Source organism: Syngnathoides biaculeatus, chromosome 14, assembly GCF_019802595.1.
Source record: "Syngnathoides biaculeatus isolate LvHL_M chromosome 14, ASM1980259v1, whole genome shotgun sequence".
In the NCBI taxonomy this organism is placed as follows: Eukaryota; Metazoa; Chordata; class Actinopteri; order Syngnathiformes; family Syngnathidae; genus Syngnathoides; species Syngnathoides biaculeatus.
Window position 1 is genome coordinate 892,258 of NC_084653.1, and position 25,932 is coordinate 918,189.

General features: G+C 44.6%; 1 protein-coding gene across 8 annotated transcripts in view; it reads right to left on the minus strand.

The window, feature by feature from the left end:
* itgb2 (integrin, beta 2) overlaps window positions 1-25,932 on the minus strand; it is a 94,578-nt gene that overhangs the window by 38,273 nt on the left and 30,373 nt on the right. For 6 of the 8 annotated variants that reach the window (XM_061840892.1, XM_061840891.1, XM_061840894.1 and 3 more), the window contains exons 4-10: window positions 24,061-24,262; window positions 17,749-17,919; window positions 17,424-17,662; window positions 9,715-9,873; window positions 7,512-7,607; window positions 7,325-7,414; window positions 671-808 (exon numbers count right to left, since the gene is read on the minus strand). In XM_061840892.1, the coding sequence (XP_061696876.1) occupies window positions 671-808; window positions 7,325-7,414; window positions 7,512-7,607; window positions 9,715-9,873; window positions 17,424-17,662; window positions 17,749-17,919; window positions 24,061-24,262 (1,095 nt within the window). Of the gene's footprint in view, window positions 1-670; window positions 809-7,324; window positions 7,415-7,511; window positions 7,608-9,714; window positions 9,874-13,935; window positions 14,084-17,423; window positions 17,663-17,748; window positions 17,920-24,060; window positions 24,263-25,932 lie in introns of those variants that run through there. The other 2 variants (XM_061840893.1, XM_061840895.1) reach the window with 2 other exon arrangements.

Consider the following 25,932-nt stretch of genomic DNA (forward strand, 5'->3'; position numbering starts at 1 on the left):
GAGAGGCTCGGAGGATGACTTGTATGGCCAGGGTGAATACCAGCGAGGTGATGGAAACACCCAACCATATTTCCCACTTCCAGGTGCTGTCATGCAGTGGTGTACCCTGCTGTTGTAACACAGAGCTGGATATCCTTGAAGTAGGCCATAACCAAGATTGTAAGTGTCGCTGGGACCTTGAAATAGTCAAGCGCTGTCCACAGAAGATTATGAGGGACTGAGTCAAAGGTGTTTACTAGGACCAAGAACACCACATGAAGATCTCTTCCCTCTTTTTGGGTGACTTGGATCTGATCCCAGATGACACTAGTGTTTTTTATGCATCCGGAGAACCCAGGTATTTCTGCTTTCTGGGTTGAAGTGTGAAGCAGGTTGTTACTTCGCAGGTATTCTGTGAGCCTAGGAGCAAGCACACTGAAGAAAATTTCATCTCCAAAAATGTTGGCGTGTGAAAAAAAAAGTTTGGGAACCACTGTCATATGGGGTCTTGAAGGCATGCTTTTTCTGGTCCATGACCTAGGACCTGTTTGCCGTGTGTGACCCTGCCGGCTAGGATCACTGGGGCACACAAATTCATCCAGCCATAATAAGGTGACGGCTCCAGGTGTGATAGTTTTTCATTTTATGTTATTTAAAATAATCAAACTTTAGAGTACAACAAATAACTGACCTCCTGTCCAACATGAACATTGTCACAAACTCCTTTGTTGTCCCCTTCTTGTCTTGGATATTCACAGCGTGCAGTGTAAACAACTCTGATATTTTCTGGGAGAGTATCATGAGTTAGTGTAACTTTGGAGGACAATCTCTGAAAAGACAATCATTTTGGGAGATTATGCAAGTTGAAAATACAGAAATAAAAAAAGAATTGGATGCTTTTTAGAAATAAAAAGAAAATCGTAATGTTCAGAACCGGCTTTTGCTTCCGGTCTTCAAGCTGGTAGCGAGCTTAAACAGAAGGCTCTGACCAGCCCGATCGTAATTCAATAAATCCTTCTGATTTTGGATCGAATATTGTGAATACTCGACGTGGGACACTCCTGGCGACGACTCCAGTGGACTAAAACCACCATCTGTGCAACCTTACTCAAAGCAGCCCGGCCTAAGTTAGCCTAGCCTAGCTGGGACCGCTAACAACGAAAGCGTCTGTTTTCCAATATTTACTGAGGAGGAAAACACCAAACGGTAGTATCTACACGTCCTGCAAAACCTACGTATCGTATACAATGGGGTAGTGAGTACCAATAAGAAGTTGGACGAGTGGAAACGCCAACATAAACTTATCGGCCTAGTAGTCCTTAGATTAATTTGCTAACAACAAGACGCATTTGTGATCAATTTGTGGATGTTGAAGAAACATCGAACGTGAGTAACTTCATAACTTATACGACGAGGGCCATGAGGAAATTTAACAAGTATTATCTAAGTACCCATATTGGTGCCGCATCGTTCCCATTGAAGCTGCTTGGCCCAAGTTAGCCTAGCACGCTAACGTTTTGCCTACGTAGAGTATACAACAAGGACCAAACATCAATCGTCGACTCAACCTTGAACAACGAGTGAGGGCCATTGTGTTTTGAATCCCCTCCTTCCACGTATTCTTTATATTTTTAACACAGGTAGAATGTAATTTGTGTAACTTATTTGCTGACTGTTTATTGTGATTGCTTTCATTTGACCTTAACTTGAACAGAGAGTAGGTAGTATGTAAATTGTGTATCTTTTGTGCTGACTTTGGTTATTTGATTGCTTCTTTTTGATTATCTGCAGCCCGTTGGGCAGTAATTATTGTGCTACCTGTTGGCCGGTCCCAAGCCCAGATAAATGCAGAGGGTTACATCAGGAAGGGCATCTGGCGTAAAACTGTCCCAAACATATATGAGCGTTTATCATACAAATTCTACAAGTTAGGTCGGGGCCCGGGCTTGCTACACCGGCACCCGGAAATGTTAATCTAGAAGGCGTAGGTAGAAATTCAGATAATGTGGGTGAAAGAAAAAAAAGAGGAGGAAACCGAGGAATGCACAAAACCTACAGCTGTATGTAGGGACTTTGAATTTTGGGACTATGACTGAAATGAGGATGACTCTGGTAGTGGGTAGGAAGAATAAGAAGACAAAGGTAGAGCAGAGAATCAGGTGGTGGAAGTTGAGAAAGGAAGAATGTTGTGTGGCCTTCCGGATAAAGGTGAGACAGGCTCGAGATGGAGAGGAAGATCTCCCAGAATACTGGAATACTACTGCCAAGGTATTCAGAGAGGCAGGCAGGAGAGTACTTGGGGTGTCTTCTGGTAGGAAAGGGGAGAAGGAGACTTGGAGGTGAACCCCAAAATACAAGAAGTCATCCAAGGTAAGAGATTAGTGAAGAAGAAGTGGGACACGAAGAGGACTGAGGAGAGGCATAAAGAATACATTGAGATGCATCGTAGGGCAAAGATAGAGGTGGTGAAGGCTAATCAAGGGGCATATGACGACATGTACTCCAGGTTAGATACGAAAGAAGAAGAAAAGGAGCTCTACAGGTTGGCCAGACAGAGGGATAGAGATGGGAAGGATGTGCAGCAAGTAAAGGTGATTAAGGATAGCAATGGAAATATGTTGACTGGTGCCAGTAGTGTACTAAGGCACCAGTGCACCGGAAAGAGTACTTTGGGAAGTGAATGAATGAACAAAATGGGAGGGAAGGTAGAGTAAGGGAGAAGTTAGAAAGACACTAAACAGAATGAAAAATGGAAAGACAGTTGGTCCCGATGACATACCAGTGGAGAGAGTGTACGTATGGAGCTTTTGACCAACTTATTCCATAGAATACTAGCGGGAGAGAAGATGCCAGAAAAATGGAGGAAAAGTGTGCTAGTCCCAATTTTTAAGAACAAAGGCGATGTTCAGAACTGTGGAAACTACAGAGGAATAAAGATGATGAGCCACACAATGAAGTAATGGGAAAGAGTAGTGGAGGCTAGACTTAGGACAGAAGTAAGTATCTGCGAGCAACAGTATGATTTCATGCCTAGAGGGTAACACAGATGCACTATTTGCCTTGAAGAGGCTCGTGGAAAAGTACAGAGAAGGTCAGAAGGAGCTAAATTGTATCTCTGTAGACCTAGAGAAAGCCTCTGACAGAGTACCAAGAGAGGAACTATGGTACTGCATGCGCAAGTCTGTTGTTGCGGACAAATATGTTAGAATAGTACAGGACATGTATGAGGGCAGCAGAAAAGCGGTGAGATGTGCCATTGGTGTGTCAGAAGAATTTAAGGTAGAGGTGACTCATCAGGGTTCCGCGCTCAGCCCCTTCCTGTTTGTGGTCGTAATGAATAGGCTGACATACGAGGTTAGACTGGTTTCCCCTTGGACCATGATTTTCGCAGATGATACTGTGATCTACATTAATGCAGCCCTATGGGGGCACAAACCAGTGCAATCTGTAGGTCGGTTCCAAGTCCGGATAAATGCAGAGGGTTGCGTCAGGAAGGGCATCTGGCGTAAAAACAGTGCCCAAGAAATATGAGCGTTCATCTAAAGAATCCCATACCGGATTGGCCATGGCCCGGGTTAACAACGCCCGCCCCCGGCACTGCTAACCTGCAGGGCGTCGGTGGAAATTCAGCTACTGTGGGTCGAAGACAAAGAAAAGGAGGAAACCGGATCCATCGTCAGAAGAAAAAGAGGAATGCACAGAGCCTACAACTGAGTGTAGGGACTTTGAATGTTGGGACTATAACAGGAAAAGCTCAGGAGTTGGTTGACATGATGATTAGAAGAAAGGTTGATATTCTGTGCATCCAAGACAGCAGGTGGAAAGATAGTCAGACAAAAGCTTAGGAGCGGGGTTTAAATTATTCTACCACGGAGTAGATGGGAAGAGAAATGGAGTAGGGGTTATTTTAAAGGAAAAGATAGCTAAGAATGTCTTGGAGGTGAAAAGAGTATCAGATCGAGTGATGAGACAAAAATTTGAAATTGAGGGTGTTATGTATAATGTGGTTAGCGGCTATGCACCACAGGTAGGATGTGACCTAGAGTTGAAAGACAAATTCTGGAAGGAACTAGATGAAGTAGTTCTGAGCATCCCAGACAGCGAGAGAGTTGTGATTGGTGCAGATTGTAATGGATATATTGGTAAAGGAAACAGGGGCGATGAAGAAGTGATGGGTAAGTATGGCATCCAGGAAAGGAACTTTGAGGGACAGATGGTGGTGGAGTTTGCAAAAAGGATGGAGATGGCTGTAGTGAACACTTATTTCCAGAAGAGGGAGGAACATAGAGTGACCTACAAGAGCGAAGGTAGAAGCACGCAGGTGGATTATATTTTGTGCAGACGATGTAATCTGAAGGAGGTTACTGACTGTAAAGTAGTGGTAGGGGAGAGTGTGGCTCGACAGCATAGGATGGTAGTGTGTTGGATGACTCTGGTGGTGGGTAGGAAGATTAAGAAGACAAGGATAGAGCAGAGAACCATGTGGTGGAAGCTGAGAAAGGAAGAATGTTGTGCGGCCTTTCGGAAAGAGGCGAGACAGGCTCTAGATGGAGAGCAGAAGCTCCCGGAAGACTGGACTACAACAGCCAAGGTAATCAGAGACAGGCAGGAGAGTACTTGGTATGTCTTTTGGTAGGAAAGGGGAGAAGGAGACTTGGTGGTGGAACCCCAAAATACAGGGAGCTATACAAGGAAAGAGATTAGTGAAGAAGAAGTGGGACACTGAGAGGACTGAGGAGAGGCGAAAGGAGTACATCGAGATGCGACGTAGGGAAAAGGTAGAGGTGGTAAAGGCTAAACAAGAGGCATAGGAAGACATGTACACCAGGTTGGACACGAAAGAAGGAGAAAAGGATCTCGACAGGTTGGCCAGACAGAGGGATAGAGATGGGAAGGATGTGTAGCAGGTCAGGGTGATTAAGGATAGAGATGGTAATGTGTTGACTGGTGCCGGTAGTGTACTAAATAGATGGAAAGAATACTTTGAGAAGTTGATGAATGAAGAAAATGAGAGAGAAGGAAGTTGAAGAGGCAAGAGTGAAGGACCAGGAAGTGGAAATCATTACTAAGGGGGAAGTCAGAAAGGCACTACAAAGGATGAAAAATGGAAAGGCAGTTGGTCCTGATGACATACCGGTAGAGGTATGGAAGCAATTTGGAGAGATGGCTGTGGAGTTTTTGACCAACTTATTCAACAGAATACTAGCGGGCGAAAAGATCTCTGAAGAATGGAGGAAAAGTGTTGTACTTCCCATTTTTAAGAACAAAGGGGATGTTCAGAGCTGTGGGAATTATCGAGGAATAAAGTTGATGAGCCACACAATGAAGTTATGGGAAAGAGTAGTGGAAGCTAGACTCAGGACAGAAGTAAGTATCTGAGAGCAACAGTATGGTTTCATGCCTAGAAAGAGTACCACAGATGCATTATTTGCCTTGAGGATGCCAGTGGAAAAGTACAGAGAAGGTCAGAAGGAGCTACATTGTGTCTTTGTGGCTCTAGAGAAGGCCTATGACAGAGTACCAAGAGAGGAACTGTGATACTGCATGCGTAAGTCTGGTGTGGCAGAGAAGATAAAATAGTACCACACGTGTACACATATGTTAAATGGGTTAAAATAGTACAGGACATGTATGATGGCAGCAGAACAATTGTGAAGTGTGCCTTAGATGTGACAGAAGAATTTAAGGTTGAGGTGGGACTGCATCAGGGATCAGCTCTGAGCCCCTTCCTGTCAGCGTAGGCTGACAGATGAGGTTAAACTGGAATCCCCTTGGACCATGATGTTCGCAGATGATATTGTGATATGCAGTGAAAGCAGGGAGCATGCAGAGGAGCAATTAGAAAGATGGAGACATGCACTGGAAAGGAGAGGAATGAAGATTAGCCGAAGTAAAACAGAGTATATGTGCGTGAATGAGAAAGGTGGAGGGGGAAGAGTGAGGCTACAGGGAGAAGAGATAGAGAGGGTGGAAGACTTCAAATATTTAGGGTCAACAATCCAGAGCAATGGTGAGTGTGGTAAGTAAGTGAAGAAACGGGTCCAAGCAGGTTGGAACAGCTGGCGAAATGTGTCTTGGGTTTTATGTGACAGAAGAGTCACTGCTAGGATGAAGGGCAAAGTTTACAAAACAGTGGTGAGGCCTACCATGATGTACGGATTAGAGACGGTGACACTGAAGAAACAACACGAAGCAGAACTCGAGGTAGCAGAAATGAAGATGTTGAGGTTCTCACTCGGAGTGAGCAGGTTTGATAGGATTATAAATGAGCTCATTAGAGGGACAGCCAAAATTGAATGTTTTGGAGACAAGATTCGAGAGAGCAGACTTCGATGGTTTGGACATGTTCAGAGGCGAGAGAGTGAGTATATTGGTGGAAGGGTGCTGAGGATGGAGCTGCCAGGCAAAAGAGCGAGAGGAAGACCAAAGAGAAGGTGTATGGATGTGGTGAGGGAAGACATGAGGGGAGTTGGGGTTAGAGAAGAAGATGCAGAAGATAGGCTAAGATGGCAAAAGATGACACGCTGTGGCGACCCCTAACAGGACAAGCTGAAAGGTAAAGAAGAAGACGATACTGTGATCTGCATTTAAAGCAGGGAACAGGCGTAGGAACAATTAGAAAGATGGAGCTATGCACTGGAAAGGAGAGGAATGAAGATTAGCTGTAGTAAAACAGAATATATGTGTCGAGGAGCAAGAGTGAAGCTAAAGGGAGAAGAGATAGCGACGGTGGACGACTTCAAATACTTGGGGTCAATAATACAGAGCAATGGAGCGTGTGGTAAGGAAGTGAAGAAACGGGTCCAAGCGGGATGGAACACTTGGGGGAAAGGTGTCTGGTGTTCTGTGTGACAGAAGAGTATCCGCCAGGATGAAGGGCAAGATTTATAAAACAGTGGTGAGGCCGGCCATGATGTACGGATTAGAGACGGTGACACTGAAGAAACAACACGAAGCAGAACTTGAGGTAGCAGAAATGAAGACTTTGAGGTTCTCGCTTGGTGTGAACAGGTTGGATAGGATTAGAAATGACCTCATTAGAGGGAGAGTCGAAGTCAGATGTTTTGGAGACAAGGTACGAGATAGCAGACTTCGATGGTGTGGACAGCTTCAGAGGCGAGAGAGTGAGTATATCGGTAGAAGGGTGCTGAGGATGGAGCTGCCAGGCCTAAGAGCGAGACGAAGACCAAAGAAAAGGTTGATGGATGTTGTGAGGGAGGACATGAGGACAGTGCGTGTTAGAGAGGAGGATGCACGAGATAGGCTTAAATTGATGACACGCTGTAGCGACCCCTCACGGGACAAGTCGAAAGAAAAACAAGAAGAAGTAATATTTAGAACTCACGTTGTATGCACTTTCAATCAACTGAACAACATTGTTCGAATCTTGTGAAAGAACTCCCACCTCAGATTTTGGGATCATACTGGAGAGTTGCTATGATAGAATTGGATATATTCATTAAAAATCATTCATCAGTACATCACATTATGAATCTGAAAAATATACAGTATGGATAATTAGAATATTTTACCTTGTACATGTATTCCACATTTTTTGTGACAGCAAATATGGGTTGAATATTATTTTTTTCCAACTGCGTCGCCAGGTGTCCAACTGATGGGTAGTCCTTCACAATAATACTTATTTTAAAAGTTAAAATATTTGCACTGCTCACATATGAGTTGCATTCTGTTCATCATGTAATCAGGTGCATGTTTTTATCAATGTTGTTACACACCAAAAACAGGTGCATGTTTTTATCAATGTTGTTACACACCAAAAAAGATCATTTCGGCTGCTTGGATCTGGGATCATGCTCTTTTGGCCATAACCCACAGATGAGGGTAGGAACATAAACCGACTAGTCAATTGTAAACTTAACCTTTCCCATTGAACTGCAACCTAGTGGACAATCCAGGGTGAGAACAGAAGTCCAATAACAGAACACCACTCAGGTTTTGATCGGGGGGCTCCCGCTCCCAATCATGCCCTTCCAGGTGTCACTGTCATCACTTGCCCAGATGAGCACTGAAGTCCATCAGCAGAACGATGGATTCCCCAGTGGGAGCCCTCTCCAGCATACCTTCAAAGGACTCCAAAAAGGATGGCATGGGTTGCGCTGAATTGCTGTTTGATGCATAGGGACAAACAACAGTCAGAACCCATTCCCCAACCCAAAGGCAGACAGAAGATATGCTCTCGTCCACTGGAATGAACCCGAATAAACAGAGCCCGGGGGCGGGGGGGTGTTGATGGAACCTCTCCCTTTTAGTGCCTACCAACCTGTTCTGAGGTTGCCAGCACGACAGGCACTGACCACCTTTCGTCCACAGCTCTGGTTGGCCGCCTCAGCAATGGAGACACAGAACATCATCCATTCAGACTCTATGTTCTGCGCCTCCCCCGAAACATGAGCAAGGTACTCTCAGTGGTGGGAGTTGAAATTCCTTCTGACAAGGATTCCCCTGTCAGAAGAAATCTGCCAACCATTCCCAGCAGACCCTCACCATATGTTTGGGCCTGCTATGTTGGACCGGCATCTTTACCACCATTGGAGCCAACTCAACACCAGGTGGTGATCAATACATGGCGCCGGCCATCTCTTCGCCCGAGCATCCAAGACATCCAGCCACAAGTCTGATGACAACCACAACCACCGTGTCCCAAGTCCATGTGGACACTCTTATGCCTGAACATGGTGTATGTTATGGACAATCCATGATGACCAGAGAAGTCCAATAACAGAACATCACTTGCGTTCTGATCGGGTGGGAGGGGATGGTGTTCTTCCCAATCACACCCTTACAGTTCTTCCTGTCATTGCCCACGTGGGCAGTGAAGTCCCCCTAGCAGAACGATAACCCTCTAAGGACTCCAAAAAGGGTGGTTACTCTGAACTGTTGTTTGGTGCATAGGCACAAACAACAGTCAGGACCCGTCTCCCCATCCGAAGGCAGAGGGAGGCTATCATCCCTTCCACCGGGGTGAACCTCAATGTTCAGGCGTTGAGCCAGTCTGGAATAAGTATACACACACCTGCTTGGCGGCTCTCACTGTGGACAACTCCAGAGTGGAAAAGCGTCCAACCCCTCTCTAGAGAACTGGTACCAGAGCCATCGTTGTGCGCAGAGGTGAGCTCAACTATCTTGTCGGAACTTCTCAACATCACACACCAGCTTGGATAAAATCAATGTTAAAGAAGTGACATTCCACAGAGCCATCTTCTGTAGCTCAGGATGAGCTTGCAGAGCCCTGTGCCTTTGGCCACTTTCTAGCTCAAACTGGCCCCTCCCACAGTTGGTGGGCCTATGGGAAGGGGGACCCACATTTCCGAAGGCCTGGCCAAGAGACACTCTGGTTCGAGCCCGACCTGCAGGCCTGGGCCCAGAGTGGGGTCTTGATGGCCTGCGACCAGGCAAGGGAAAAGTCTTCCTGAATTTTTAAACATCATCATTTGGAGTCGTGCTTTGTCTGGTCTTTTTCATGGGTGACCCTGCCAGGGCATAAGGCCCCAGATAACTTTCCACTGAGAATTCTTGAGACAAACAAATATCTCCACCACAATTTCACACCTCAACGAGGTACCACATACAAATAATTTTTGTTGTCGTTACGTCACATTCAAATAACTAATGGCGATGACAATGCAGTATGTATGGACTGAGTGGATGACACTAAGTAGTTGTGACAAAGGCTGGTATTGAGTGCCCATCCCTATGTGTGCCAACACGTACCATTTCATTACTCTTGGTATATAGGGTGTTTTTCATATGGCAATTTCCATCATTTGGCTCCAGGATACCAGCCAATTTTCCATCTCCAGCCATGTGGAATCCATCATCAGTTGCTAACACAAGCAGTCGAGTGCTACTGTTCCGCCAGCCTATTTGATCCTGTGAACACAATGTGTAATTTCCAAACAGTTTTCAAATAAAATATACGATTACATTTCAAAGTGACTTTAATTTGCCTCTTCTCCTTCCTCAATTTTTTTTTTTTTTACAATAAATGTAATAAAACTAGGGCAGAATGGTAGAACACAAATTTCCTGCCACAGCTCAAAACATGCATCTCACAAACCATCCTGTGTGGTGTGTCAATGTTTGTATGTGTGTGGAGCAAGTTTATGGTCTTCTTCCAACAAACAAAGATTCCCTCGTAAAATATTTTAAAACATTCTACAGATGTACTTTAGGCTGATAAGTGAGTGCTTTTGAGTTTTGTGACCAGATGAGAGTTGAGTAGAACATGGCAAGCTCCATTGTCCCTCTTGCACCAGAAACACATTGAAATTAGGAAAGCGTTGCAGTGTGTTTCAGGATTTATTTGGAATACTCTTGGACCATCGATAGTTTAGAGGGGATAACTCTTCTAAAGTGTTGCTTCAATTGATTTTGGATAAAAACAATTAATTTTTAAAAGAAATACAATACAATGCCTGCAATTACTTCTGGTTTAGTTTGGCATACGTTTAACGTTAGAATCAAACTATCTTTGTCTGGAGAAGTGACACCATGTCTCTAAGATTTAGGAAAAGTAATTAAAAACTCAGTAATTTAGAGAGTTGCTGTATGAATCAGGTACAAGTTCCCAATGATGGAGATTGACAGGTGGATCGGTGAAGCTTCTGCAGTGATACAGACTTTGTATCATTCCGTTCAAATCAAGTCAAAAGGCTTTAATGTCATTATATGTGCAGACAATGAAATGAGTGCTTCTCCACAGGGTGCTTGCAAGAATAAAATAGTTTAAAAATAAAAGAACATTGTAGTAAAGAGGGAGCTTAGTCAAAAGGCGAAGCTCTCAATTTACCAGTCGATCTATGTTCCTACTCTCACCTATTGTCACAAGGTATGGGTCGTTACCGAAAGAACAAGATCCCGCATAAAAGCGGCCGAAATGAGTTTCCTCCCCAGGGCTTTCGGCCTCTCCCTTAGAGATAGGGTGAGAAGCTCGGTTATCCGGGGTGGGGCTCAGAGTGGAGCCGCTGCTCCTCCGCATTGAGAGGAGCGAGATGAAGTGGCTGAGGCATTTGACCGGGATGCCTCCTGTGTGCCACCCTGGTGAGGTGTTCCGTGCACATCCCACCAGAAAGAGACCCCAGGGACGACCCAGGACACACTGCAGAGACTATGGTTCTCGGCTGGCCTGGGAACACCTTGGGATCCCTTGGAAGAGCTGAATGAAGTGGCTATGAAAATGGAAGTATGGGAATGCCTGCTAAATCTACTGCCCCTGCAAACCGGAGTCCTTGGGTTAATTTTACGACGCTCGTGTCTCGTCCTCCAATTTGGCCCCAGCATCATCGCGTTTCTGCTTAGCTCATGCATATTGCTTATCTGTGTTTGTGTGCAGGAAGTATATTTGCCTCTTTCCTCTCACCTTTTTACACATTATGGCTCAAAATAAGACAGTTGGTTTTTTATAGCAATGCTGGTCCAGCTGAAAGAAAAGCTATTACCACGGAAATTAAGCGTAACATCATAAAAAGGTCGTAGAAAGGAGTTGCGCCGACAAACATTGGTAAAAACTTGGGCTTCAGTCGGTCGACCGTGGTGATTATTATTCAGGACAAAGCCCAAATTTTAGCACATGTGAAGTGTTTCGCCCCTATGACGGATACAGTGATCAGGAAGCAACTTTTTTTGTGAAGAAGAAAAATTAAGCAACGTTCTTCGATTGTTGCCGAGATGGAAATATTACTTATGTTATGCATCAAGGATCAGAATCTACGTAGGCTTAATATCAGCCTAATGTTCATTCAGGGAAAGGGCACAGCATATTTTCCTAACTTTGAAAAAGCAGAAAAGAACGCTGAGGAGGAATTTATCACTGGCAAGGGCTAACTCCACAGCCTCTCTTCATTCTTCGTCATCCACTTCTCACAGTTATGGTAAGTACAGCATCTATTTGTTTAATTAATTTTACTTTATGAATTACTAACGTCCATCCATTTTCTGAGCCACTTATCCTCACGAGGGTCGCAGGAGTGTTGGAGCCAATCCCAGGTGACATCGTATATTTTGATTTTAACTGTGAAATCTGATTCAGGCCGAAATTTGGGTTATGTCGCTAGAGCAGGAACAGATCTAGGTCGTAGACCGAGGACTCCCTGTAGATACTTATATATATATGTATATATTATAATCGTCATGAAAAATCAACTTGGCGCGAATGACTCCAAATCAGTCTGGCACATCGCTCAAGAATTACAAGTGACGTTCCCCTTTCAAAAGACAATAATAGTGGGCTTGCCGACAACCTGAATAGGTTTTACTGCTGATTTGAAAAGGACACTTTTGACTCCTCACACCCACCAAGTCACACCACCATCCACTTCAACATCTCCAACTCCACCGTTTAACATCCATAAAAGGGATATGAGGCAGATCTTCAAAGAACAAAAGATCAACAGAGCCAGCGCCAGACCTTGTGTCCCCATCCTGCCTCAAAGTCTGCATGGACCAATTTGCTCCTGTCTTTACAAAGATCTTCAACAGGTCTCTCGAACTGTGTGAAATACCAACCTGCATCAAACGTTCCACCATTATACCCCACCCCAAAAAAAAAAAAAAAAAGCAGCAGTCTCAGGTCTTAATGACTACAGGGCTGTTGGCTTGACATCTGTAGTCATGAAGTCCTTTGAACGCCTTGTTCTGGACCACCTCAAGAGCGTCACAGCTTTTCATCTGGAGCCACTGCACCTTGCCCATTGAGCTCACAGGTCTGCAGATGATGCCATTAACATGGGTCTGCACTTCATCCTTGAAAATCTGCATAGCGAGGGAACCTATGTGAGGATCCTGTTTGTGGACATTAGCTCTGCCTTTAACACCATCACCCCAAACTCCATCCTTCCCTCCAAGCTCCTGCAGCTCTGCGTGATGTCAAACCCTTGAAGTTCACACATGAAACCACAGCCATTGCCTCATCAAAGACAGCGACGAGTCTGCGTATCGACAAGAAGTCCCAAAACTGGAGCTTTGGTGCAGCCAACGGCACTGAACACTCAAGACAGTAGAAATGATTGTGGACTTCAGGAAGCATCCATCACCATAGCTCCCCCTCACGCTGTCCAACTGACTTGTGTCAACCATCGAGACCTTCAAGTTCATGGGAATTAGAGTTTCACAGGACCTGAAGTGGGAGACGAACATCAATTCCATCCCTAAAAAAACACTAGCAAAAGCTGTACTTCTTGCAGCCACGAGGGCTGCTGAGACACTTCTACACAGCAGTCATCCAATCAGTACAGTGTACCTTAATCACAGTCTGGTTTGGGGCTGCCACAAAAAACGACAAACTCCGACTGCAACGGACAATCCAAACAGTTGAACGGAATGTCGGCACCACCCTACCCACCATTGAAGACTTGGACACTACTTGAAATAGGACCAGAGCGGTAATTATCCTTTCTGACCCTCCAGATCCCGGCCATCAGCTCTTCAAGCTCCTTCCGTCGTGTAGGCACGACCGATCAATGCAAATAAACACTTGCACAGATTAAAAAAAAATTCCCTCTTGCAATTAGGACATTAAATTCCTAATCAGCGAACCTACTAGATGTTGCCTTGTGCCATTGTTAGGACACACCCTCACATTCTGCTGGTCCAATTAAAATTAGTAATATATACTGAAGACTATCGCACGATTCATCACTTTAAACTGCTCCCTTTGCACAATTTTCATTGCGCTGGCCAATCACGGTCAACTGCAAATGGGAAGGGCACTGTGTATAAGCTTTACATAATGTGGGGTGTTGATGCACTATAATCTGCTCTAAATGCTCGAAGACTGCTGCTTGCAAAACTGTGACTCTTAAAAGGAATAGTTTCTAGTAATTGAATGTCTATGGTTTTTCATTCTTGTTTGTTTGTTCTTCTTCTCAGTAAGAAACATGAATGTCGTATTAGGGCGGCACCGTCTGCCAGAGACAAATTCCTGTGTTTCGATACCTCTTCTTTTTTTCCGTTTGGCTTGTCCCGTGAGGGGTCACCAAAGTGCGTCATCTTTTCCATTTAAGCCGCTTGCATCTTCCTCTCTCACACTCACTGCCCTCATGTCAAAATCCATCAACTTCTCTTTGGTCTTCCTCCCATCTTTTGCCTGGCAGTTCCATCCACAGCACCCTTCCTACAATATACAGTGAAAAAATGAGTATTTCAACACCCTGCTATATTGCAAGTTCTCCCACTTAGAAATCATGGAGGGGTCTGAAATTTTCATCGCAGGTGCATGTACACTGTGAGAGAGATCATCTAAAAACAAAAATCCAGAAATACTACATATGATTTTTTTTAAACTATTTATTTGTATGATACAGCTGCAAATAAGTATTTGAACACCTGAGAAAACCAATGTTAATATTTATTACTGTAGCCTTTGTTTGCAATTACAGAGGTCAAATGTGTCCTGGAGTTGTTCACCAGGTTTTCACACCCTGCAGGAGGGATTTTGGCCCACTACTCCACACATCTTCTCTGGATCAGACAGGTTTCTGGGCTGCTCCCTACAAAGATTTTCTATCAGGTTTAGGTCTTGACACTGACTAGGCCATGCCAGAACCTTGATATGGTTCTTACGGAGCCACTCCTTGTTTTTCCTGGCTGTTTGCTTCGTGTCATTGTCATGTTGAAAGACAGCCACGAGCCATCTTCAATGCTCTGACTGAGGCAAAGAGGTTGTTCCCCAAAATCTCACAATACATGGCCACGGTCATCCTCTCCTTAATACAGTGCAGTCGTCCTGTCCCATGTGCAGAAAAACACCCCCAAAGCATGACGATACCACCCCCATGCTTCACAGTAAGGACAGTGTTCTTGGGATGGAACTCATCATTTGTGTTCCTCCAAACACGGTTAGTGGAATCATGACCAAAAAGTTCCATTTTGGTCTCATCTGACCAAAAAACTTTCTCCCATGACTCCTCTGTATCATCTGAATGATCATTGGCAAACTTAAGACGGGCTTTGATATGTGCTGGTTTAAGCAGGGGAACCTTCCGTACCATCCATTATTTCAAACCGTGATGTCTTAGTGGATTACCAACAGTCACCTTGGAAACAGTGGTCCCAGCTCTTTTCAGGTCATTGACCAAGTCCTGTCGAGTAGTCCTGGGCTGATTCCTCACCTTTCTAAGGATCATTGACACCCCATGAGGTGATATCTTGCATGGGGCTCCACTCCAATTGAGATTGATTGTCATATTTAGCTTCTCATATTTTCTAATGATTGTTCCAACAGTGGACCTTTTTTCACCAAGCTGCTTGGCAATTTCTCTGTAGCCCTTTCCAGCTGTGTGGAGTTGTACAATTTCGTCTGTGGTGTATTTGGACAGCTCTTTGGTCTTGACCATGTTACAAGTTTGAGTCTTACTGATGGTATTGGGTGGACAGTTTTTTTTAATGCGGCTAATGACCTCATACAGGTGCATTTGATTCAGGATAATACATGGAGTGGAGGTGGACTTTTAAAGGCAGACTAACAGGTCAGAATTCTAGGTGACGTTTATACCTCTGTAATTGCAAAAAAAAAAAAAAAAAAAAGCCTACCATACCAAATATTAACATTGGTTTTCTCAGGTGTTCAAATACTTATTTGCAGCTGTATCACACAAATAAATGGTTAAAAAAATCATACACTGTGATTTCTGCATTTTTTTTTTTAGATTATCTATCTCACAGTGGACATGCACCTATGATGAAAATGTCAGACCCCTCCATAATTTCTAATTGGGAGAACTTCCAATATAGCAGGGTGTTCAAATACTTATTTTCTTCACTTTATATACATAGATATAAATAACTAATACTAATATTGATTGGACCAGTAGGATGTGACTGAGTGTCCTAACATGGCACAAGGCAGAAAAATAGTAGGTTCGCTGATCAAGAAATTAATGACTTAATTGCCAGGGGGAAAAAACTGTTCAAATGCCCTCTACTTTTGACTTTCATTGACCTGTAGCACTTTTCCGACGGAAGGAGTTGGAAGAGTTGGTGGCCAGGATGTGGAGGATCCAAAAGGATCCTGTCTGGTCTGGACCTATTTAGCGTTGCGTGCAAGTCCTCAATCGTGGATAGCGTGGTGCCGACAATGCGTTCAGGAGTTTTGATTGTCCGTTGCAGTCTGAGTTTGTCAATTTTTTGTGGCGGCCCCAAACCAGACTGCTGGAGGGACACAGTACTGATTGGATGACCGCTGTGGAGAACTCTCAGCAGTTCTTGCCATGCTTCCTCAGAAGCCGCAAGAAGTACATCCTTTGCAGGGCTTTTTTTGCGGATGGAGTTGATGTTTGCCTCCCACTTCAGGTCCTCTGAGACTGTAATTCCCAAGAACACAAAGGCCTCGATGGTTGACACAAGACATTTCAACAGTGTCAGGGGAATCTGTGGTGAAGAATGCCTCCTGAAGTCCACAATCATCTCTACAGTCTTTAGAGTAACACTAACCCTCTAACCCTATAACATTGCATATAGAGAATAATCTAATCCTTTTTCTTTAATGAAGAAAGTATAATGTAGTCAATTATGTTCTTTGGTGTACATACATGATCTTTGAGAGTACAAACTTTGCAGTATTTTATATTGAGATATGATTTTTACACCACTTATATAGAAACATTTTAGACTAGGTTGAAGCTGATGGGTATCGTCTTCCTCCAATCTCTGTCCTTTTGGACATGCCTTTGGGGTATTTAACCTCTGACTCCCCACTTTTGGTTTTACCTCTGACTTGCTTTGGGTGACCTCGGCATATCTGGTGTCCCCTCTTCCGTCCTTTTCTTTTCTCCTCCAGTGCCTCAACTAAGCTGGCAGTACTATTGATTGAAGAAAGCCGGCCATGCAAGCTTTGATCACTTTCTGTAGCTGCGATTGTTTGGCAGAGCCCTTGCAAGCAATTATTGCCATCCCGTACCATTCATGCATGTACGTAGCAATACAATATTCGTGCCCAATAATTTTGGGGAAATTACTGGCTTCACAAATATCCAAACTTGTCTCTCTCTCTCTCTCTCTCTCTCCTCTCTCTCTCTCTCCTCTCTCTCTCTCTCTCTCTCTCTCTCTCTCTGTAGTTAGACTGTGTCATTAAATATTAAATATTCTATAAAATTCCACTGCTTGTTGTGTTTTCTTGAATGAGGAAACCTCTGTCATCTAGGTCACATATTTCATAAATTGTAGAAACCTTCATCTTATAAAATTGATAAAAGGTTTGTCGATGCTTTCCCTAAATTTTATTCATATAAAAAGTGATGTGGTGCCCTCGATGATACAAAATAACTTGATTGCACGATTAAGTGTCAAAATCACACTAAACCAGTAGCAACGCATGTGTCACTGCTTTGATAAATTTGTTTCTTATATGAATTACGTTTTATCCAAACACCAATGTACACCATACTTGTGTCATCAAAAGATCATATCACTGCTTAAGCCCTTACCCCACAAACAGCAGACTGCATCATAGCATCAAGACTCCCTTCTGGAGAATCTAAATTCCCAGAAATCAACTGTTTGGTGACTTTTCCTTTGAACTCCTCAATCCTTGGTGTCATACTCAGCACATGCCGGTACCCAAAGGCAGCTTGGCACTCGTAATTTTCATTACATGGTTTCTGCAGTTTGTTTTTGTTGGTGTTGGTGTATGGAAGAACAGTCTTATCAACAAAGGCCCCAAACCCTACAGTCAAAGAAATCATATTAGTTTCGTATTTTGTGTTTCTGTTTTTGAAAGAGATTATTGGAGGTGTAATATTGCGTCATTACCAATTTGTGCATGAGCCGTAATTTTTTTTAGAGCTGCAAAGAGATCTTGGCCCAATTCTTTAACATTTTCTAAATCATCCCTCATCGAGAAAGACAAGTCCATCAGGTAGTAAAGATCAACTGGATAACCCTGAACTCTTTTAAATGAAACACTAAATGTGGTTGGAAGCCCTGTGAACACAGAAGCAGAGAGACAACAAAACAAAAATTATTTAAGACACATGCACACAGTGATTAAAACATACAGTGGTATCTTAGTTCACCGACACCCTTGTTCACAGTTAACGGCTGGGTTAACTTGATTTTTATTTCAGTTGTACATTGTTGTTGTTGTGCATGTTAAGAAAAGTCATGTACACATTCAATAAATATGGTGCTCCAGAAAGTGAAATGTTCAATTGATTGTGATTTAGGGAAGCCATGGAGAGTATGGCAATTCCAGCGGCATTAGTGTAACTCTCCCTTGTGAAGGTGGGGATCAGCTACGACCTACAGCAGCTCAACGAAAACACTTTTTCAAATGCATTCTCCTTCTTCATGGAAATACTTACAATTCCTAACAACACCGAACTAAAATGTTAAAATATCTGTGTGCAATGAAAAAATAATCTGTCTTGATATCTTCTTTTTCAAATTGTCATTTTTGGGGGGCTAAATTCATCATAGTGTATTGAGATCATGCACGTGACGTCACAGTTTTCACGGCACCATATTGCTGGTCAAACATAGCTGCTTGGCGGTGCGGGAGTTGTTGAACCGCAGCAGATTTTTTACAATGCCCAAGACCTGTTGCGCTGTTAGTTGTCACAATAGACGAGACAGTTATTCAAATAGATCATTCTATGGAATACCAGCTGAAAAGATGAGAAAAGATCAATGGATTTTGCAAATGAAATGGGATGGATGGTGGCCACCAAAATAAAAAAAGGTAGGAATTATTCTTATCAAGCTCCAATTATCAACAAGTATTTATAATGTCAAGTTGACTCATTTGAGAAAAATGCGTATGTAATTAAAAAAAAAAATTCTGTCACAGAGGTTTATGGAGGTTAGCGTGTGGCCACAATACGCTTCCGTGTACGGAGGAGATGACTCCCTGTCCTAAAAAAAAATTTCCAATGATGGTTAATTAATGCGAGTTTGTGTAAAACTAGGGGTCATTCATTTAAATATTAGTATTTGTTTTGAAAAAATCCAAGTGGGTCCATCACTATGCAGGATTTATTCTTGATTGAGAACAGGTCCAGCAACGAAGTATTTGTATGCGTCCAGATTTTTATACGCTTTCAAACTTCTGTGTAAATCTCGACGACTTATTCACCAGATACATGGGTATATCTAGTTGTCCAAGACAAGCGGAAGCGAATTAAGTCAAATTTGTTATCAGCGAAAACATCGACTTTGGCATTAATTATAGGTCCTCTATGCCAAAGTGTCTAATTTTTCCACGTACCTTTGTTTATTATCACCCTCTAAATATTTAACAGTATTGGACAAAACTCTGGGTGTCGTGTTATAAGTCATATTTCGTTTCGTCTCAACTGAATTAACTTTCAACAATGCTTTGTTTGACCGGCAGTATGGTGACAAACAAAACTCACATGATGTTATGATGTAGGTGTACGATCTCTATAGGACAGAACTGCAGTGTAACAAGAACTGCCCACGGGTCAAAACATGCCTCTTTCTTGATACAATTAAAAAGAAAACAAAAAGAATAAAACTGGGCCTTCTGGTTCAGTGTTTCAACAGCATATGTTGGCCAGGGGCAACCATCTGCATGCAAAGTTCACTTGGTTTTTAGGCTAGAACTAATTATATCTACCATATTTTCTGGACAACAAGCCGCTACTTTTTTCAGGTGCTCTGAACGCTGCGGTATATTTAACAAGGCTAAAATATTTTGCCGGTAGCGGCTATGAGGTCAAAAGTACAACAAAAACTTGTTTGAATGAAAGAGTTAAAACGGGGTTGTTCCCTAAAATGCACATGCAGATGGTTCCAATGTGGAGAAGGAGACTTTACTTTCGGTGTGCGTTGAAGAAGATACTACCTCAATTACGGTAGAAGAAGTAGAATCTAACTCAACTGACCATAGAAGAAAACGGACCAATCTTTAGCCTGTGTAGAATATGACGCTGGTTTTGGGTGCCCTCAAAGCAGGAAACTCACAAACACAAAAAAGATATTTTTATAATTTTATTAATTAAAAAAATTTCACAAAAATAGACTGCATGTGAAGGTCTTCCAGTGGAGTTGAAACGCATGGAGCAATGTGAAAGAATCTAGTAAAGGATTAAAAGGCTGGACGACTACCTGAGGAGAACAGCACATCATCAGTGGTAACTCAAGATAAAAATGACAAAGAGCGGCAGAGACTGTGAGACTTTCTGAGATGGTTCAACTCTTTCAGTGAACAGCCACTGCAAAGGGCTGGGCCACCTCATGGCTCGCTGCTCAGTCAAACCCGTATGACCCACAGTCAGGGTATCCACGATGGTGAGTCAGAATTACACCGCGGGTGACTTTAAGTGCAGGAGAACGTTTAAACATGGCTACGGCATTCATAGACTCCGGGTCTGACGCCAATCTCCTGAACCCGCGAGTAAATGATTTATTGAGTTTAGAGACTTTTAGAACGCAGCGTCTCCGACACGCTTATGCAGCCAGTGGCAAGCTTTTATGCTAGAATACTCATCGCGCTCAGACTTTAAATATGATGTTCCCAGACGCACAAACTGAATGCTTGAGTTTTCACAGCATCTTGGGGAGTCCCTGGCTCGGGCAACATAACCCTCTCATTGACTGGCCATCCGGACAAATCATGTTGTTGGGTTTGAAATGCGGAGGTGCATCGCTTTGGAACCTCCGCAGGACTCTCCACAGGAGCCAGATTTAACCTTGGTCCCTGACTGCTACTCGGATCTGAAGGAAGTGTTTTCTGAAGCTGAGGCTAAGGGGCTGAATGACATCACCATAAAAAATAGGTACCCTCTTCCCCTTATCGCCATGGCCTTTGAGCTGGTGAAGGGCGCCAGGATATTTACTAAACTCGACCTGAGGAACGCGTACCACCTTGTGCGCATTAGGGAGGGAGACGAGTGGAAACTGCCTTTAACACACCCACGGGGCATTATGAGTACCTGGTGATGCCTTTTGGACTGACAAATGCACTACCGGTGTTCCAGAACTTCGTCAATGACGTCCTGTGTGACTCAATGGGCATGTTTTCGTGTATCTTGACGACATACTGTTTTTTTTCGGACGATGATTCCCATATCAGTCACGTCCGGTCTGTGCTGCAGCAGGTGTTGCGGCACGATCTGTACGTGAAGGCACAAAAGTGCGAATTCCACCAAGCCTCCGTCTCATTACTGGGTTTTATCCTGGCGGAGGGGGAAATCCGCATGGATCCCGGCAAGGTCGAGGCCGTACTTCAGTGGTCCACTCCTACGAATTTCAAGGAGGTACAGAGAGTCATTGGGTTTGCCAACTTTTGTCACAAGTTTGTTCGGAATTTTAGCACCACAGCTTCCCCTTTGCATGCACTCACCTCTCCCCACAGTGCCTTTGACTGGGATCCGGGCTGCCAGGCGGCTTTCAGCAAGCTCAAGGCTGGATTCACGTCAGCCCCGGTCCTCATCCTGCTTGACCCTGATAGCCAGTTTATTGTAGAGGTGGACGCATCAGATTCCGGAATAGGGGCGGTCCTCTCTCAGAAGAGTTCCAAGGATGGGAGATTACACCCCTCCACTTTCCTCTCCAAGAACTGATTCCAGCGGAACGGAACTGTAATATCGGAGACTGGGAGTTACTCGCCGTCAAGACGGCCATGGCGGAGTGGAGACATTGGTTGGAGGGGACTCAGGTCTGTTTCCTAGTGCTGATAGACCATAAAAACCTTGAATATCTAAAAACCGGCAAGAGGCTGAGTGCCCGGCAAGCTAGGTGGTCGTTCTTTATCCACTTCACAATGTCCTACCAGCCAGGGTCCAAAATGGGAAACCCGATGCGCTGTCCCGCATATACGAGGGGGAGAGGGGTGAACCCAATCACGCTCTGCTTCTTCCGGATACCTGCTTCGTGTCGACCTTCACTTGGGAGATCGAGGTCCAAGTGAAAGAACCACTTAAAGACTCCTCCAGTCCAACAGGGTGCCCTGCCAACAGACTGCATGTCGTGCCTCCTCTGAGGGGGAAGGTGATTGACTGGGCCCACACAAACCACAGAGTGTGTCACCCGGGCATGGCCAAGATGCGGTCGGTGGTTAAACAGCGCTTTTGGTGGCCGAACGTCAAAAAAGACGTAAGGGAATGTGTCAATGCTTGCCCAAGTTGCGCTGCCAACAAATCCTCACGGCAACGGCCCACGGGAGAGCTTCATCCACTGCCCGTTCCTCGACGTCCATGGTCCCACATCTCTCTAGATTTCGTGACCGGTCTTCCACCTTCACAACGTCACACCGCCGTGCTTTCAATAGTGGATTGGTTCTCTAAAATGGTTCACTTCATCCTGCTGCCGAAAATCCCCTCAAGCAGACCGCCGAGCTTCTTTTGGACAAAGTGTTCCGGTACCAAGGCTTGCCTACTGACGTGGTGTGAGACAGGGGACCCCGGTGAGTTTCACGATTTTGGAGGGAGTTTTGCTCACTGATTGGGGCCATAGAGAGTCTGTCCTCGGGTCAGCACCCAGAGTCCACTGGGCAGACCGAACGGGTCAATCAGGACATGGAAACCGGTCTCCATTCCCTGGCCTCCTACCACCCCGCCTCATGGAGTCGACAGCTCCAACTCCCTTCCCTCAGCTTCGACAGGTATGTCGCCCTTCCATGTGGTGCATGGCTACCCTCCCTCTCTCTTCCCGTCTCTAGACACTGACTCACCGGTTCCATCGGCATTGGCTGTGGTAAGGCACTGTAAGCAGACCTGGGAGCGAGCCAGACGAATGCTTCTACGTATGGACCGCACCTACAAGGCCGCAGCAGACCGTCCCTCTCTCTTCCCGTCTCTAGACACTGACTCACCGGTTCCGTCGGCATTGGCTGTGGTAAGGCACTGTAAGCAGACCTGGGAGCGAGCCAGACGAATGCTTCTACATATGGACCGCACCTACAAGGCCGCAGCAGACTGCAAGAGGTTGAGGGCTCCGACCTATAAAGTTGGACAGCGCGTTTGGCTGTCGGTGAGAGGCCTCCCACTATGGATGGAATCTCGTAAGCTGGCTCCCAGGTTCATCGGTCCTTTCCCTGTCACTAAGGTGATCAACCCAATTGCAGTATCATTGAAACTCCCAAGATCGATGCAGGTCCACCCTACCTTTCATGTCAGTCTGCTCAAGCCAGCTCGGTCATCTCCAATGGTCCCGGCTGCCGAGCCCTTTCCTCCCCCCGGCATTGTTGATGGGGGTCCGGTCTACACTGTGCGCCGGCTCCTGTCGTCTCTCCATCGGGTAAGGGGTTTCCAGTACATGGTGGACTGGGAGGTCCCGAAGAACGATCATGGATCCCGTCCCGGTTCGTGGTTGAGCCCTCCCTCATCAGAGACTTTCATGCCTCTCACCCCGAGGCGCCTGGGCCGTCCGGGGCAGCTGTTAAGGGGGGGGGGTGTACTGTCATGGCCCTACGCGTCCCTGTCCTGGCCGTACCGGTCCCCGAGGCGGCACGCACCTGCTACAATCGGCGAAGGCGCACACCGGTGCCTCGTCTCCTGGAATTACGTCCCATTTATATAGAACCACACATACAGTCTGGCCTGTACCAGATCGTTGCTTCATGCCTCGTTCCCGTAATCCCGTTTCTGATCTCCCGTGTACTGACTCGTGCCTGCCCACTGACCTGCCTCCTTCGCCTGACGATCTTGTTACTGTTGCTCCCATTGACTGCCTGCCTGATCCCCAACTGAATAAATACTTTTCCCGAACTGCCTCTGCATCTCCTGAGTTGTGCATTTGGGTCCAATCCCGTCTTCTGGTCGTGACAATATCTATTGTAATTTCACAACGTACCAGTGTGTATGGTATACAGCAAATCCGCGGTGGATGGCTTGTTTACGGAAAAAAAAGAGTGGGTGCAGCCTTTTAAAATTGTGTTGTGTCATCCAGAATATACGGTATTTTCGTTCCTTTTTTTCCTGTCCAAAAACTGATTTGGTTCTATTTCAATTTGTGAATTTAGGTTTCACTGTATTACATGCGATATGAAACATTAATGTTATACATATTACCCATTAATTAAATACAAAGCAATTTGGAGCAACAAATATCCACTGATTTTCGCTGTACTGTGATTTTGTTGTGAAATCAGAAATCACTCACCAGGTCGCAATCTTAGACTTATCTTCTGTGGTCTTAGTTGAATAGGCTCTTTCATATTGAATGATGTGGAAAAAGATTCATCCTTTTGAATTTGTTGACTACTCATAGGGTTAATAATTTCTTCTTCCTTGCAGCCTCTTCCAATCAATTTAGCTTGGGTTTCACAGCGTGCTGACTCCTGTTCACCTGCTTTGGTGAAATTCTGTAGAGATGGCATGAAAAAAAGACCAAATTCGATCACATTTAATCTTACTGTAATTCTACATTTTTGTACATGCACATAATAAAGGAAAAAAACATGCATTTATGCCACTACCCCAAAGAGCAAATCTATGCTTTGATCCAATTTCATTCATTCTTTTCGTCTTCTTCCATACTGCTTACTCTCACTAGAGTCGCAAACGTGCTGGAGCCTATCCCAGCTATCTGTAAGGGAGACGGGGTACACTCTGAACTGGTCTCCAGCCCTTTGCAAACTACATAAAAAACAACCACCAATTGTACTCACATTCTCATGTATGGGAAATTTAGTCATCAATTAACCTGTTCTTGGAACGTGGGAGGTATGTGTCCTGGGGCCTATCCCCGCTTTCTGTAAGTGAGACACTGGGTACACTCTGAACTGGTCTCAGCCCATTGCAAACTACATAAAAAACAACCACCAATTGTACTCACATTCTCATGTATGGGAAATTTAGTCTTCAATTAACCTGTTCTTGGAATGTGGGAGGTATGTGTCCTGGGGCCTATCCCCGCTATCTGTAAGTGAGACACTGGGTACACTCTGAACTGGTCTCAGCCCATTGCAAACTACATAAAAAACAATGACCAATTGAACTCACATTCACATGTATGGGAAATTTAGTCTTCAATCAACCTGTTCTTGGAATGTGGGAGGAATGTGTGCTGGAGCCTATCCCAGCTATCTGTAAGTGAGACACGGGGTACACTCTGAACTGGTCTCAGCCCATTGCAAACTACATAAAAAACAACCACCAATTGAACTCACATTCACATGTATGGGAAATTTAGTCTTCAATCAACCTGTTTTTGGAATGTGGGAGGAATATGTGTTGGAGCCTATCCCAGCTATCTGTAAGTGAGACACTGGGTACACTCTGAACTGGTCTCAGCCCATTGCAAACTACATAAAAAACAATCACCAATTGCACTCACATTCACATGTACAGGAAATTTAGTCTACAATGAACCTGTTCTTATAATTTGGGAGTGTAAGATAAGCTTACACATTTCACAGAGGCCTGTGAAATGTATCACCTCATGTGTCATAAATCTCTTTTAATGACTCTGTTGCTGTGCAGGGATGCGTGTGTGTGCTGTTTGTCTATGGGAAGTTTAAGAGCTCAAGGTGACTGCAAATTTATGATAGCTGCATTCTTGTGGGTTTTTGTAACAGGAAGAACTGTGTCTACTCAGAGGACACCCGGCCTTGAGAAGATTAACTGTCTCTGTATAACAACTTTACTTGTCTTGTGAAACCTGCTCTCCCCCACCCTATGTGTGGAGCTCAATAAAATGTGTGGTTTTGGGGAGACTCGGAGAGAGTCTTACGGGCGGGCTTGGAGGATATGTTCTTCTTCCCCCGAACTTTCCCCAAACTGCAGTTTGGTAAAAAATAACTCTGCCTCTGTCTCAATCATTCTATCCTGGTGCTGGAGCCTCTGGGTCCACATTGAGTGAGAAGTCTGTGCTTTGGACCTAACATTTTCTCTGGTGCCGAAACCCGGGAACCCAACAGCTTGACGCCTGGAATGACGCGGGATCAACGAGACCAAGAATCTGGTACCAGTGTCCTCCATTGAAGGATCGGTCGCATCGCTGATCCAGCGCCAGACCGGACTGTCGGGTGAC